Raw genomic sequence first — 16,149 nt, forward strand, 5'->3', positions numbered from 1 at the left:
CTTGCTTCCAAGAACTGCTTTGTTTTGATTCGAGGAACACAGAACATCTGCTGTTTGTCCAAATTAACTTAAAATAATTGCTTTTAATTTAGATACAGAATTTATTTGCTTTAACTCTCAAGGTTTTCACTTCTCCACAGCCTACTAATTTGCCAATAACTGGTACATGCATAACATTGCAATAGAGTTAAATAGTTGGCTCCGATTCAAGTTCTGATCCAAGGTCACAGATAGATTTTCTGGCAGCACTCCTTGACAGGAATGTACCCGATGACTTTTTATGTCTGATGTACAAAGACAGCAGGAAAGATAACATAGAAGAAACTTCTATATAAAAGGGAAGAGGGAAGTAAAAATACAAAACAGAAACTTCAAAAAAAAATATGTTCTCTTCCAATTAGCTTGATTTAGGGTGGCCAAATGACACTGAATAGGCCTTTTTAAGTAAGCAGTTCCAAGATGCTACATATGTGTAACACTTTGAAAAAGCACATGAGAATAGTATGGAAAACTGGATTTGGCATTAACATACAAATGCCCCTTATGGAAACTTAGAAAAATAACTGGCTCTTTTCTTCCTTATACCATCTCCTCTATAGAGAATTTGTTCTCAAAATATAAATATCAGAATACTAACCGAACCATCAAAGACATTGTCATAAATGTTCTCTGTCCCACACTTTGGGCAAGCAAACTTGAATCTTTCACAGTCCTTATATTTCTCTTCATCAGTGAGCTGAACTGGCCCTCCAAACAAAACATCATTCTCCTCATCTTTATGATAATGGTGAGAGACTCTGAACTGTGAGGGATCCAGCCCTGGTAATAAGAAATATAAATTCAAAGTCCGAAGAAAGCAATTCATCTAAGTTGATACAGCTTCAAATAGGAATTACAAACTGTAAAATCCAAAGGAAGACTAAATCCTAAGGAAAAGGTGTTTTAAAAAAAGAGAAAAGAATACGTTTTCCCATTTTAAACTTAAGATGAAGAGCTGAGTAACGTGAAGAAATTACTTATCTTTTCACACAAAATTGCTTTATAAATAAAACAAGCACAATGCATTATCTACCATGGGGAGTATGCAATAGAACATTTTGTTTACGAAGATGCTACTCCTAGAGAACAGCTTTATTGCTATTTTCTTAAGTTACACAGAGAATATTTGAATAAAATTGTGCATCTTTATTAGGAAAGTCTTTAAACCAGAATGGCATCATTAAAATGAAAGGGAGAATATAAAAACTCCATTAAAAGAAACCTGGTTGTACTGCTATTACCCACTCCTTCAAGACTGTACACAACTGCCAACTCAGACTTCAATGCAGTGGTCGATTTCATTTTGGCTCAGTGGTTAACAGCATGTAGGTTTCAATCTAATGCAGTTGTTAAAATTCAGCAGCAGTATTTAAAAAGTGCGAATTGAAGACAAAAAAAGCACTTTTGGTTACCAGAACACAGAAAGTTTGGGAAATATGAGCAACAATTTATTATTGTACTAATGTGTTTTGTATTTAGAGATGCATTTTAAACAGCCGGTCAGGATCAAAGATAAAGGTAACTAATTTAACAGACCAGGATACAGAATAAGAATTTGGTTGAGTGTCATTATAATGGTTAAGCAATAGGTACGTCACCTTCAGGAGCGACAAAAAAAAAAGGATTGCAAGAATGCTCACGTCATCAGGGCTTGCTTACTTATTTTATTTAAAACTTCCAGTTGTAATAGGAAGAGAGTTGAATTTACCATTACTAATGAAGAATTAAAAGTAAGGAATGCTTTTTACAGCGTAAGGAATATTAACATTGACACAGGGCACACCCTTGACCAACAGGGCATCTATTTTAGCTTAATGAATTTAGATAGGGATTATAGGGTTTTGACAAAATTAATTCCAGTTCAAATTTTAAAAATATTGGTGAAACAATATTTCAACAACTTGCTCAGTGTTCAACTACTACTACTTCATACATTCACTATGACTTCAAGCCACATACTACCTTCGTTGGAGCAGTCTAAAAGTACCACTATTACTTCTGATACTATTCTGAAGTGGTTGATGGATTGAAGTCTGAAACGAATGCCCATTTCATCTACTTAATGTTTTAGAAAGTCATTATCATTAAAATGTTTTATAACTGGGATGCTTGACAAATAGCATTTTTAGCAATTGAAAATAAATTCTGATTATCTTCCTAAGAGAGCAAGCTTACAAAAAGAGTTTATTTGTAATGTAGAGGTGCTAAAGGAAAACTTACTGAATACCATTTTCTATCGTAATATTTTGCATCATGTTAGAATTAATTAGAAAGGGGGGGACTCTTAAAATATATTTAAGTAGTAATATTGAATAGAATCCCCCCCTTTCATGCTGTAGCATGGATAACCTTACTGAATAATATTAGAAAATATATATATTGGAATTGGAGACACAGAAACAAACAGGGATACGTAAGCCATCTGTCTTTGTTTATGAGAAGTTCAGATACAGTTTGTGTGAATCAGAACTCTACTGATGTCAATGGAGCTCATCAATAGCAATTTGCACCAACCTTCATTTTAGCATTAATAATTATTTTGTCTGGAAACAACATAACCAACTGTGGTCCTGATTCAAGCCCACAGCAAACCAAGCAAATAAAGAGGTATAATTTTAAGGACACCTAAGTAAATACCTGGATTAATAATATTGTATTTTGTTCCACAGACAATTACTTGGTTCAGGGAATCCACTTTCAGCTTTAAGTTACAGAAATAAAAATAAAACAAAACTAACGATCAGTAAATTTCATGGAAGCAATACATCTTACCATTAGAGTCCTTAAAAAAAGAAAGAAAAGAGAAACCCCTAGACTTGTTTGAACTGATCTCTCTTGCTTATGAGTTAACCTGTCAAAATTAATTGTGAATTATTTTTTTCATATACAGGCTTTTAATAATTAATTCACTTAGGATTCCCCAAATTAAGTAGAAGAACCTTAGATCACAAACTCATCTCTTACTTTAAAAGCCATTACGTTCTATTAACAGCAAGAATAGTCTAATAAGCTTTCATATGATCATGCCTTGGGGAAAAGTGTAAAAAATTAAATTTCAGTTAATAAGTAATAATACTCAGGTTAAATGTAATTTTTATGTTTAAAGGAAATATTTTGTAAAGACTAAAGTTTCCATTTGCAGGGTGATTATTTCAAAATTAGTTATTTTAATAAACAAGCTAATACGGGGGGGGGGGGCGACCACTCTTCCCCAGTCTTACTTGAGAGCTATGCAAGTTTAAAAGTTAATCAGCCTGCTGCATAACTCATTAAAGCTTTTGAAAAATAAAAGGGAAATAGTGTCTAGTGCTGCCACCTAGAGGCTTCCAACCTGAATCTCTTTTTGAAAAACAGTTGTGTAGTACTTTATAGCCCTGTTTGGTTAACAGTTAGACCACAAAGATTTAACTCTGCAAGCATTTTTCACTAACAATAGTTTCGCCCCACTATATTTAATGGGGCTTACTTCTGAGTAGACACGCATAGGATTACACGTCGATTATTTTTAGTTGGCTAAAACTGAAAGGTCAATAAAGTTGTGCCGTGGATTACAGTCGTACTGAGCCATACAAAACAATGAAACAAAACACGATAAGGCTATGCCAGGGATCGTTTGTTTTCTCTGCTCACCAGTGGGGAAGAGCAAAGCAGGCAAGATCAGTGAGCTTACAGTAAATCATTAATTACGATTTACAATGATGCGCAAACTGTGCCTACGTATTCTTGAAATGCTGAATCCTAATCTTGGTCCGAAAAATTTTCTAACATTATTATTTATAATTGCTATTAATTATTTCCCCCTTTAATTTATGCACTGCCTTTCCTGAGTATGTGTGCGGGTGGGTCGGAATAATGAAAAATTAACAGCCTAAAATTTGCTGAACAGAGTTTACCTTGAGAATAAGTGATACAAACAGGCCTTGCTACCACTGCCTATGGGAAGTACAAAGCTGCACTTGGATCATGACAAAAACAATGTATTATTGTTTCGTATTTTATAATTTACTTTTGGCTGCCTCGAGCATCATTTGGTGGAAAGACAAATTAAGTAAGCAAGCAAACAAACAGCCGTGCATTGGGCCAACACTATCACTAGCAGTTGGAGAGTCTAAGGTAAGCTTAAAGCATATGAAAACATTGGTTCAAATAGTAGTTAACTCTGCTGAAGGTGGTGGTAAAGGTAAAGGAACCCCTGACCGTTAGGTCCAGTCGCGGACGACTGTGGTGGTAGCTGTGGACAACAGGGCTTGATTCTAAGTTGGCACAGCAACTGGGTCAGGACTGGTCCAATGCCACCATCTGCAATGAGACCAGCTGGGTATCCAGTGGATTTCGGGATAGTTTAGCCCCACCATGCGAACATTCTGTTTGGGGCTGTCTGCTGCTTGGGATACCACAAGAGGGGGGGGGGGTTGCCAGTGGCTAGCCAGCTCAGTTGGCAGAGCTGAGGGGTACCTTGGCTTAATACAAGTCCCCTACAGCACATCTTGCACAGCGGGAGGAGGCAGGGTTGGAATGCTCTGCCATACGCCAATTACTAATAAGTGGTAAGCGGGAGGCGCTGTGGGTTAAACCACAGAGCCTACGACTTGCCGATCAGAAGGTCGGCGGTTCAAATCCCTGCCACGGGGTGAGCTCCCATTCCTCGGTCCCAGCTCCTACCAACCTAGCAGTTTGAAAGCACGTCAAGTAGATAAATAGGTACCAGTCCGGTGGGAAGGTAAACAGCATTTCCATGCGCTGCTTTGGTTCGCCAAAAGCGGCTTAGTCATGCTGGCCACATGACCTGGAAGCTGTACACTGGCTCCCTCGGCCTATAGAGCGAGCTGAGCGCGCAACCCCTGAGTCGTCTGCGACTGGACCCAACGGTCAGGGGTCCCTTTACCTTTAATTGCAAAGTAAATACTGAACTTCAATACTAACCTAGCCATGCTGCAATAAGGACAGAATCAATTCCATCTATGGGTTCACAAATACGAGCCACTACTGGATGGATCTGTTGCGACAGATAGTACTGAGTGTCAATAGCAAGATTCGGTTGTTTTTTCAGTTGTTCTGGAGCATATGCTCTCTGGCTAGCACTCAGATTTGATCCATCCTATACAAAGAAGAAACAAAAAAGAAAGGTTTATTGGTTTTCTTTAGTTACGTATACCTTTCTAAGTTCGTACTGGGCACACAACGTATCGCTAACAGTATTTACCGCACCGATAAACATTTTATTAAATTAAAATGAATCTGAACATTTTTACCTGGCAGATAATATACGACACGGTATCTCCAGCTTTCAGCTTTCTACCCTCTTGAGAATTTATCCACAGGGCAACATGGACATGAGGCAGACTTTTTTTGTCCGGGTAGTCCTGGGGATCCTTTGTCAATGCCTATATATATATCAAAGAAAAAGAATACAGAGGGGAAATTGCTGGTGAAACTACTGCAAAATTCATCAATGTATGAAATAGCATAAATATTAGGTTCTGTATCTGTTGCTTTCCATAAACTGGCTTGTAAAATGAGATTATTTATTTTTACCTGGGCATTTCCTTCCCAGTTGCCATCTTGGGCAACAAACCTCATGAAGGATAGCAATGCAGACAGAGATTCAGAATGATGTTAAGAAGCTAAGGAGCAGATGCATCCCTTCTATCTTGGCTCAAATAATGGCTCACTCCCTCAGAAGAGATAAATGATGTCATTGATTAAAATAAATGGATAGGGAGAATGGGTGAAGTCAGATTCCTTCAGGAAACTTGGAAGGAGAGGAATTAAAGTCAACTTAAAATATATACTACAGGATAGAAAGGGAATGACCAAGTCAAAGAGGGTGCTTTTAAAATGGATGGCGCCGATTCATGAACAGTCCATCTATCAAGACCTCTCCATCAGTCATTACAGCAAAACAAAATCTCCATGGTCAGACCAAATATCAAATGTTGGGGATTTACAACGAAGGAGAGTACTGCTTTCAGATCCTGTTTGTAATGTTTAACCAACTGTATACATACCTGTTCCTCTTTCTGTTCAAACATGCCCCACCTACGGGGGTTGAGAAAAATGCTTGACCTGCTCAGAAATATATTGACTGAAATAAAGGGTGGGAAACCTGTCGCCTTCCAAAAGCTGTTGGGACTCCAAATCCCATCAGCCCAAGCCACCATAAACAGCGGTCAGGGATGATGGCAGCTGTAGTCCAACAACATCTGGAGGGCAACAGGTTCCCTAACTCTTATTTAAACTACTTATGCTTGAAATATGGGTTTATGAAAAGCAACATGCTGAGAAAGTGTGGCACTCCCTACTGTAAGCCTTAGTTCAGTTTGGAGGGGGAGGTTTGGGGGGGGAGCAAAAAGACAGATCTGAGGGAAAGATATATGTACAAGTTCGGCTTACACTAGACAAATCTTGCCTTCCTCTCTGATTAAAACTTAGATTCTTTTTTTTTTTTTTACTTTCTTTGTTCCTGTCAGAATTTTAAAATGTTTTTAAGAAATGCTCTCTGCAATTGCTAAAAGATCAGCTACCATGAACACAAAAAATGGACACCAGGAGAGAATGGAATACATTCAAACAAATTCAGGCATAACAGTTAAAAAAACCAAAACTATTTACCTTGTTGATTTCAAATTGTTTTACTGGAACGCTGCCATTTGCCACATTTTCTCCAATTTGGATTAACCTCCTCTGAATGTTTTCTACAATTGCATCTCGGGGTTGGTCAGAAAGAATCTGACCAATTATATAGCTGTAAGAAAAGTTTAGTCATGTGAGAAAACACGTTTCTGAGAAACACACAGTACGCACCTGCAGCACACTATGTTCCTCAGAAATTACGGGAAGAATATTTTCCAATTACTTTTGTGTAGATATAAACAATTTCTTCAGGTGGAATACCAGGTTACCACCACAACTTTAAACTATTTCCATGGGGTGCACACTATCAATCCAAACATTAGTAATAATTAAGCTAACATTTATTTTCCTATTAAGCATTTTCCAAAACGCAAGTGTAAATTTATTCAAATATGCCACAAAAGGTTAACCAGTTTCCAGTGGTTGTTTATTTATTTTCACATTTATACCCCACCTTTCCTCCAAGGAGTTCACAGTCGTGTACATAGTTGTCCTCCACCCCATTTTATCTTCACAATTCCTGTGAGGTAGGTTAGGCTAAGAGAATGGCCAAGGTCATGCAGTGAGCTGGATCGTTGAGTGGGGATTTGAAACCCCGAGTCTCCCAGGTCTTAGTCCAACACTCTAACCACTTTACCACACCACAGATTACCAAGGAGCTAAGAGGGGATGAGGGCAGGCTCCCCATATCTTCTGTCATGGAGGGAATTCCCATGGAGGGAATACTGATGAGTAATGCTGCAAACATCTTGCACCCAGACGTCAGGATGACCTGTGTAAGAAAGCTCCCTGCTACTTTTAGTAAGGCAATTCTAACTCAAAAGATAGGGGATTTCCGAATCAAATAGCAGTCCCAATTTGTAGGTGCTAAGACAGCAAAACACTATTGCTTTCCTCCTTAGAAATGGGTGAATTTGATAAAGTGCGCCTCCCTCCTGGCCCCTCTAAAACCTTTATTTCATTAACAGTGTGTTATATCCAATTATGTTGCTCGACTTATGGTAAGGCTTCCATCAGAGGAACGGGGAAGAAAGCTTAATTCAGTAACCTCTGACCCTGAAAAACACAACCCTCCATAACAGATTTTGGAGGAGGAGGAGAGGTGCAGAGGCTACACGGAGATCTGGGAATCGCTGAAAATTGCTTTCCTCCCTATCCTGTCAAAGGAAGCCTTACCATCAGCCAAGCACCACCACTGGATGCAAACCAACATTTTTCTATTTAAAAGCAGCTGTGAATTGTAGATAACAGCAAAATCCAAGATGGGGGGGTGTGGGGTGTGCATGCGCGCACACACCACATATTTGCAAACACACAGACACAAACACATCACTTTTCCCAGAGTCATTTCTGCCTAACAGGAAAAGGCAGGAAGAAAACTTAGACCAGAAAAGATGACAAACACACATTATCTATTCATATTTTGTTAGATTATATCCTGCATTTCCCCCCAAGGAAACCAGGACAGTGTACATAGGTCCTTTCCCATTTCATCTGACATTAACCGCTCCATCATGATGCCTCTCAATTTACTATGAGGTCAAGCATTTAAATCAGTTCCAATTTGATTGAATCAGTTTGCGTGGTAGCTGAATCCACCCGTCTTGGAATAACCTTCTGTAAAGCACCACCTTTGATCTAAAACATGTTTATTTAAAAGTAAATCCTGCTATTTCAGTAAACCTTGCTTCTAAATAAGTGTGCTTAAGATCATAGCCTTTGGGACAGAATTATGATACAGAGTTGTCAATTGCTTTGGGTAAACAGCTAGTGGATCTACACAGCAGCCATGGTGAGTGATCTAAGAAAGTAACTTACTTTCCAGTCTCTTTTGCAAGATCACACCAATCTCTACGCACAATGTCCAGTCCTTTAAGCTCTTGCTTGGTAATGTATTTTCCATCCCCTGTGGGCTCCACGACCAAAGCAGCATATTTTTTCTTTTTGAGCAATAAAAGGGACTTAAAGACTCCATCAATATCTATCTCCAACAACTTGTACAGCTTGTTCACTTCACTTTTTATCTGAAAATAAATGAAGAAAAAAATAAATCACTTTCTTTACCACAGAGAAAAATACTTTGGAAACTGAGGTAGCGCTATATATGTGAGTGTCATTTGCCACGATTTTATAGTGATAGCAAACCCCAGACTTTGTACAGAGATTAAAGTACTCTTAGTCCTATTTACCGCAGAATCTTTAAAACAACAACATCTCTCTCTCTCTCTCTCACACACACACACACACACACACACACAAGAACACTGCTAATAGTCCCATGTTCCACTACCTCAAGCGTATCTGCCAGTAAGGCTATTAACAGTGACAATGAAAATGTTGCCACAGTGTGCAGCAGTTGTGGAAAAAAATGAATTCCATACTACTGACCCTGGGTTGGAATTTTGAGAAAGTGCTGTGAGCGCCAGTCACCAAAGGTCTACTGTGCGAGAGACAAAACAAAAACGGCTGCCACATTGAAAAGGGCCTCAAGAGACAAGACCACAAAATAAATGTGGGTATGCCCTCCCCATCAAAAGGCACCCATGCAAAAAAAAAAAAAGGCACCCACACCAGCCACCCAACAGTCTCACAAAGGGCAGCTCACTGCACCGCTCCTCCGTTCAGAAGGGAAAGGAGGGCTGGGTGTCCAATCCTGGCATCCGATGAAATGTGTGCAAGCAGGAACTGAACAGGAAGAGCAGATGATCTCTTGTGCATTGTGGAATTTTGAGGGGATGTTTGCCGAGAACTTTCTCAGGCAGCCTAGGTGGTATGAGCAGGCATACTGGTGCTGGTGGTACTACGATGGAAACTCATTCAGCTCTCTCTTCTCTCCCAACCTTATACTATATATATTAAAGTCTCACATTGAATATAGCTGAGCTATAAAAGGGTTTTCTGCAGGAATGACTGCAGTAGAAATAAATGTGGCTCTCGGGGCACCTACCACTGGCACCTTCAGTAGCTACATGGTATTAATCAGCAGAAATTAAAGATATTTGTTAAGTAAATCCAGAAAGATGGATTTACCCACCCTGCCTTCCATGTCTTTTCTTAAAATCCAGGAAAGGTAACCTTAGGCTTAGAAGGCCCTTGAAATAAAACTGTTGCGGCCTCTTTGGGAAGCATAGGGGTTAGGGTTCTGAAATAGGTTGTAAAGTACACCTTTGCTAACAGTGTGGAGAAAATAAAAGGAAAATATATTCCTGGCTGGCAGAGTCAAGAGTTTAGTTCTTTAAAAGCCCCGAGTCCAAGCCACAGAAGCAATCCCAAAGGGGTGGTTTTGGAAACCACCTTTGCCAATGCTCCCAAAGATGGTCTTAAAATCATGGTTTTGTGTGATTGCACCCATGGTGCTTCCAGTGTGGAGCAAACGGCAGCAGCAGAGGATGAGGACCAGGGAGAAGAAAGGCTGTTTGAAGAGGAGCTTTGAGTTAAGAACCTACAGCCCTTGCTTATGCTTGGGCTTGGGCTTGCTCATAGGAGTGTGCCTAGGATCTAAGTATAAATAGATTAATAGAATATTATAGGTAAAATAAGGTTAGAATGTGTTAAGATAATTATAGGACAGAAAACAGAGGAAGATGGAAAGGAATTGCTGAAATAATTGATAGAAGTGGAATACAAAAAGGGAGGTGTGAGGAGGTCGGTGAAATAAGTGAATGAAAGATAAGACATTGAAACTGTTTGAGTGTTTTAAATTGGTTTTGTTAGGTTTTGTTAGTTTAATGTGTTAGTGTTATGTAGTGTTTTTGTATTGTATTGTATTGCTCTTTTTTCCTGTTTTTGTTTTGTTTTGTAGTGTTTAAATTGTTCAAAAAGTTATATATATATATATATATATAAAAGGAGTGTGCCTAGGATCTACCATCTGCCCCCAAAGGCACAACCCCCTCCCCACCTGTTAAGAACAACAAGGACAAGTACCCACCACATGAACTGGGATCTCCAATGAGGTTTGGTAAGACTGATGGGATTGATAAGAGTTAACCCCCGTTGGTTGACACAAAACTGGGTTTAATGAGAAAGCATCTCCTTGTGGGATTTTTGCCTCGAGTGAATCAAGAGGATGCTGGTCTCAGTCTCTTCCTAAGAGCTGGCATTTTCAGCAACCCAGAGTTTCTGCGTACTTGGGAGGATGGCAGTCCCATAGCATTCACCCTTGCCAGTCCTATAAGGAGCAGGAGGGGAAGGAGTTGGGATGACGCCGAAGTTCTCCTTTCACCTGGCACTGTTGCACCTGTCCCTACTAGCCAGCATTAGAAACACAGAAAGCTGCTTCATGTGGAAGTCAGAACATGGGCCCATCCAGCTCAGTCCCGTCTCCATGGAATGGCATGGCAACACCTCTAAGTTGCTGCCTTAGCCCCACACAGAGACACCAGGAATTGAACCTGGAACCTTTGGCATGCAAAGGTTTGCTGCAGCCGTCTAGAAAGTCTCTCTGCAGCTCTTTCCCTTGCCTTGCTGCTTGTCTAACAGGATGTCCCAACTCTGACAAACGGGCAGGTCAGCCACACCAGCTGTGGTCCGGTGCTTGCTAAATGCCTCAGCCTGCGAAAAGATCAAAGCTTGGAATACTGAGCTATCAGGAGCTCTGCACAACCTATTGCTCTGTGAGTTGTCTGGGTGAGCAGCGTTGCCTTTCCCTTGGGGGTCTGGATCATGTGTAAATCCAGGTGCAAGGTGTCATCCTGATGTTAAATAATACCCCCCAGGAGCCACAAGATTTTAATTAAAAATAAACTGATAAACAAAACATGGTTACCAAATTAATGTAGTCATAAATAATATAAAATCAGACACCAGCTGTCTTTAGCATAGAAGCATTTGATCACGTGATCTAGAGGGTATTCAGAGGGTCTGTCTCTATCAGCCAGAGAGAGTGAGGGGGATCTATTAATCAAAAGAATTATGGGGAGAATAGTATTCCCGCTTAACAGAATATTCCATATATGACAACATTTGGGTTGCCTTTCTAACACAAATGGTATACAGACATCCCAAGATGTGCTATGTGAAATTAAGAAGACCAGCACATTACTAAGTTATTAAACAAAGTATCAACCTTATATGTACCTTGCAAAGCATATGTTAAGAAAATATATCCTTGTGGGAAGCCATTAACAGGCCATATTACAGCAATTCAAATTATGCTAAATGCAGAATTTTTTTTTAAAGTAGGGGTGGAAATGTCACCGTGGAAAAAAGACAAGCAGGGATCAACAATTTGAGAAACACTGGCATATGTTAATACAATTTTTTTAGGAAGAAGCATTTTGATAAACATTCTCTATCAACTACCAAGTATTAAGCTTGCAGGTGCTAACAAGGTTGCTGTTCACTAGTTGTACTAAAACAAGGATTCTTAGCAATATAAAACTGCAACAAAGTAATGTATGGTGCTACAACAAAGCTTAAAATTATGTTACCTTGTTCCCCATTCTAAAGACTTCTTCCAAGTTGGTAATGTTTGTGTTTATCATAATGGAGTCTGTATCACCATAAATCACTTCCAGATTCATCTAGGGAGGGCATAAGGAAAGTAACATAGATTACACACCATGGTTTGGACACTGAAAACTGACATGTCAGAAATCTAACATAACAACTTTGACAAGAGGAGCAGAAAGTAGCTGCCATATGTACATGATTGCTACAGAAAGCATATATGGTTTATGGTACATGTGAAGCAACCCACTACAGAAAGACAAATAATAAAACACAAACACACAACCCAGTGAGTACGGAGTATGCTGAGTGGATGTAGAATTCTGATAAATGGTTGAGGGGAACCCCAAAACTGGGAGGGAAGAGTAGGAATGGAATGTCTAGAAATCTGAGCAGCAACTTTTTATTGCAAGTCCTCCTTGTAGCCATTGTACTGACATTGGGTCTGTTCACGCACAATATTATTTGTCTTTCTACAGTGGGTTGCTTCACGTGTACCAAAAACCATGATTCGTGGTACATGGAATGAGCTCTGTACTTGAGCGTTCCCTCCTTCCCATATACACTGTTTAATTAGCTAGCTCCTAATAGCACAGTCTGCTATTACATCTTAATGGGACAACTGGTTTGTATTTGCCATGTAGGATTCTTTGCCGGGCAGGCACAAGAGACTTGCGTAATTTTGTAAAGCCATTGCCCCTGGCCTGCATCCAATGCTGCGCGTGCAGAATTCAGCTCACACAATGAGACTTCCTCTTCTGCTCTTTGCCTAACAGGCTCTCAAAATCTGCTCTGGAGGGTCCTCCAACCCTCTGGACCAGATTTTGAGGATGTGCAAGAGGGGGAGGGGGAAATTTCACTGAGCAAGCAGAAGTCTGCTGAAACAGCAATGTTAAATACAACCCTGTTTTACACCGCATGCTAACACACTGCATGACAAAAGTGAAAAGGAGAACCAAAAGGTGCTTTCTACCTGCATAACTTCTGCAAATAGAATACTATTGCAGTACTGTTTGCACCAACTCATATGCAAGTGGTCACAGAACACCACAAGCAGTTATTTTCTTTCTTCTCACAGATCCTTTGATCCTACCCATAGAAAATAAAATATTGTATTCCTAGACTACAAGACAGAGAGGAAAGGGGTGGGGGTATCAGTCCCCAAAAAAGGACATTAGAACACATAGTTACTGGCCTGTGACTAAACTCTAATTAGCACTGTTACTAATTTGTCCAAAATACTCAAACATAGGCTTCAAGCAGGGATTAGATCACATCTGCTTTCCCCCTCCCCACAAGAGGAGGGGGAGCCATAATCCACTAGGAAGGATTGCATTTGTAAACTAGACATCCTGAGAAGTGACTTTGATTATTTGGGCTACCGTTTTCATATATATATATTTAAAAAATAAGTCACTAGGTACCGTATTTTTCGCCCTATAGGACGCACCGTCCCATAAGGCGCACCTAGTTTTTTGGGGGGGAAATAAAGGAAAAAAATTATTTCCCCCCCAGGCGCGGGGTTGGGGAAGCCCGAGCTTCCCCCGACCCCAGCCCCCAAACAGGCAGCTCTCTGCAAGCCGTGGGAGCCCAGTGCTGGCTCCCGCTGCTAGCGGAGAGGTCCGCGAAGCCTGGGCGCGCTGAGCTCAGCGCGCGCAGGCTTCCGCATGCAGGCACCTCTCCGCCAGCAGCGGGAGCGTTCCCGCTGCTAGCGGGGAGGTCCGCGAAGCCTGGGCGCGCTGAGCTCAGCGCGCGCAGGCTTCCGCATGCAGGCACCTCTCCGCCAGCAGCGGGAGCGTTCCCGCTGCTAGCGGAGAGGTCCGCGAAGCCTGGGCGCGCTGAGCTCAGCGCGCGCAGGCTTCCGCATGCAGGCACCTCTCCGCCAGCAGCGGGAGCGCTCCCGCTGCTAGCGGGGAGGTCCGCGAAGCCTGGGCGCGCTGAGCTCAGCGCGCGCAGGCTTCCGCATGCAGGCACCTCTCCGCCAGCAGCGGGAGCGTTCCCGCTGCTAGCTGAGAGGTCCGCGAAGCCTGGGCGCGCTGAGCTCAGCGCGCGCAGGCTTCGGCATGCAGGCACGTCTCCGCCAGCAGCGGGAGCGCTCCCGCTGCTAGCGGAGAGGTTCGCGAAGCCTGGGCGCGCTGAGCTCAGCGCGCGCAGGCTTCCGCATGCAGGCACCTCTCCGCCAGCAGCGGGAGCGTTCCCGCTGCTAGCGGAGAGGTTCGCGAAGCCTGGGCGCGCTGAGCTCAGCGCGCGCAGGCTTCCGCATGCAGGCACCTCTCCGCCAGCAGCGGGAGCGTTCCCGCTGCTAGCGGAGAGGTCCGCGAAGCCTGGGCGCGCTGAGCTCAGCGCGCGCAGGCTTCCGCATGCAGGCACCTCTCCGCCAGCAGCGGGAGCGTTCCCGCTGCTAGCGGAGAGGTCCGCGAAGCCTGGGCGCGCTGAGCTCAGCGCGCGCAGGCTTCGGCATGCAGGCACGTCTCCGCCAGCAGCGGGAGCGCTCCCGCTGCTAGCGGAGAGGTCCGCGAAGCCTGGGCGCGCTGAGCTCAGCGCGCGCAGGCTTCCGCATGCAGGCACCTCTCCGCCAGCAGCGGGAGCGTTCCCGCTGCTAGCGGAGAGGTCCGCGAAGCCTGCATTCGCCCCATAGGACGCACCCAGATTTCCCCTTCATTTTTGGAGGGGAAAAAGTGCGTCCTATAGGGCGAAAAATACGGTATTCGTTTAAGGGTTGCTATATAATAATAATAAAAAAATGTTATTACCTTCTGTACCAGCTCCTTAGTATGCATCAAAATCTGGAAGAAGGAGAAGAAAAGATTGATTCTGATGAGATCACATTACAAAATAGTATATTACCATATACCAGTCAGGGAGTAAGCTTTAGATCTCTGGATTTACAAAATAAGGCGATACAGCTACCAAATCAATGTTTGACCATGGTAATGCAACACTGTGTCCTGCTCAAAACATTACAAAAAGCAAAACATGAAAACAGAACTCACTTAAAATAATGTAGCACAGATATATTTACTTTCTTCTTTCCTAGAGACGAACAGGGTACAATACTACCCAGCCTTGTCCACTTAGAAGTCAGAATGTTTGGGTTGTGTAAAGCTTAGGCTAAAATTTATACTTCTAAAAAACAGCAAGTTACCAACTAGTTTGTTATATGTACTATGCACACACATGCACACACACACAAACATGTCTGTACATGGAGAATAGCTTATACTTTTAAGAAAAATATCAGTTATTAACTGACTATAATGAAATTATAACTTTTTTATCCCAAAAGCTGGCCAGGCAATTTGATATATTATTTTTTGGTTTTTTAATATTATTATTTCTAGTCCCCTGAATGTCATAGATTGGTAAATGGGAAGACATTTCTGATAGAGTTAGTCCTGTTAGCGAAACTAATGATTCATTATGGGGAATATTTTCAATTGTTCACAAGGGCAGCAGCAAATATAGGCAATTACAAGAGGGTCACAAGACAAGTAAAAGTTCATCTAGTGACAGGCGTAATATTAATATTACCTATTCCAATAGAAAATCACTTTTAAGTGCCAACAGTTAGGGAATAGGTTATGAAGGCTTGCTAAATTCATTAATAAATCAGTTGGCAGTTATCATATTTCACAGAAACACCTGCATATTTATCTTCTCATTACCAATTGGATGATGGAATTTTTTTCAAGCACATTTCAAAAATCTCCCAACTTCAAGTGTAAAAAAAAATAAACTTTGTGGTTAATTTTTCCCTTAACAAAGTACAGCTGTTGAGAATAATTGTTCAAGATCTTACCCCGTAATGTCAACTGCAGCAGAACAAAGAGTATTTAATTAGCAAATCTATCCAGTAATTCAACACCTATTATATAAAATGCCTTTGTGATTTTATTCAGGATAATTTGCTAAGAGGGTTATTACTGACATTCAGATGAAATTCAAAAGTCCTACGCAAGTAGAGTCATAATAGCAGTAATGATCCCCCCAATCAGGAGATCCTGTGTCACACAAGGCTCTTTTGCA

At 41.5% G+C, this 16,149-nt stretch overlaps 1 protein-coding gene across 1 annotated transcript in view; it reads right to left on the minus strand.

Moving 5' to 3' along the window:
* Window positions 1-16,149, minus strand: part of POLA1 (DNA polymerase alpha 1, catalytic subunit) — a 183,811-nt gene that overhangs the window by 102,224 nt on the left and 65,438 nt on the right. The window contains exons 27-33 of the mRNA XM_083439328.1: window positions 14,877-14,909; window positions 12,105-12,197; window positions 8,491-8,696; window positions 6,652-6,784; window positions 5,292-5,423; window positions 4,963-5,137; window positions 638-819 (exon numbers count right to left, since the gene is read on the minus strand). Coding sequence (XP_083295454.1) covers window positions 638-819; window positions 4,963-5,137; window positions 5,292-5,423; window positions 6,652-6,784; window positions 8,491-8,696; window positions 12,105-12,197; window positions 14,877-14,909 — 954 coding nt within the window. The remainder of the gene's footprint in view (window positions 1-637; window positions 820-4,962; window positions 5,138-5,291; window positions 5,424-6,651; window positions 6,785-8,490; window positions 8,697-12,104; window positions 12,198-14,876; window positions 14,910-16,149) is intronic.

The sequence above is a fragment of the Podarcis tiliguerta genome (assembly GCF_965153285.1).
Source record: "Podarcis tiliguerta genome assembly, chromosome: 4".
NCBI lineage: Eukaryota > Metazoa > Chordata > Lepidosauria > Squamata > Lacertidae > Podarcis > Podarcis tiliguerta.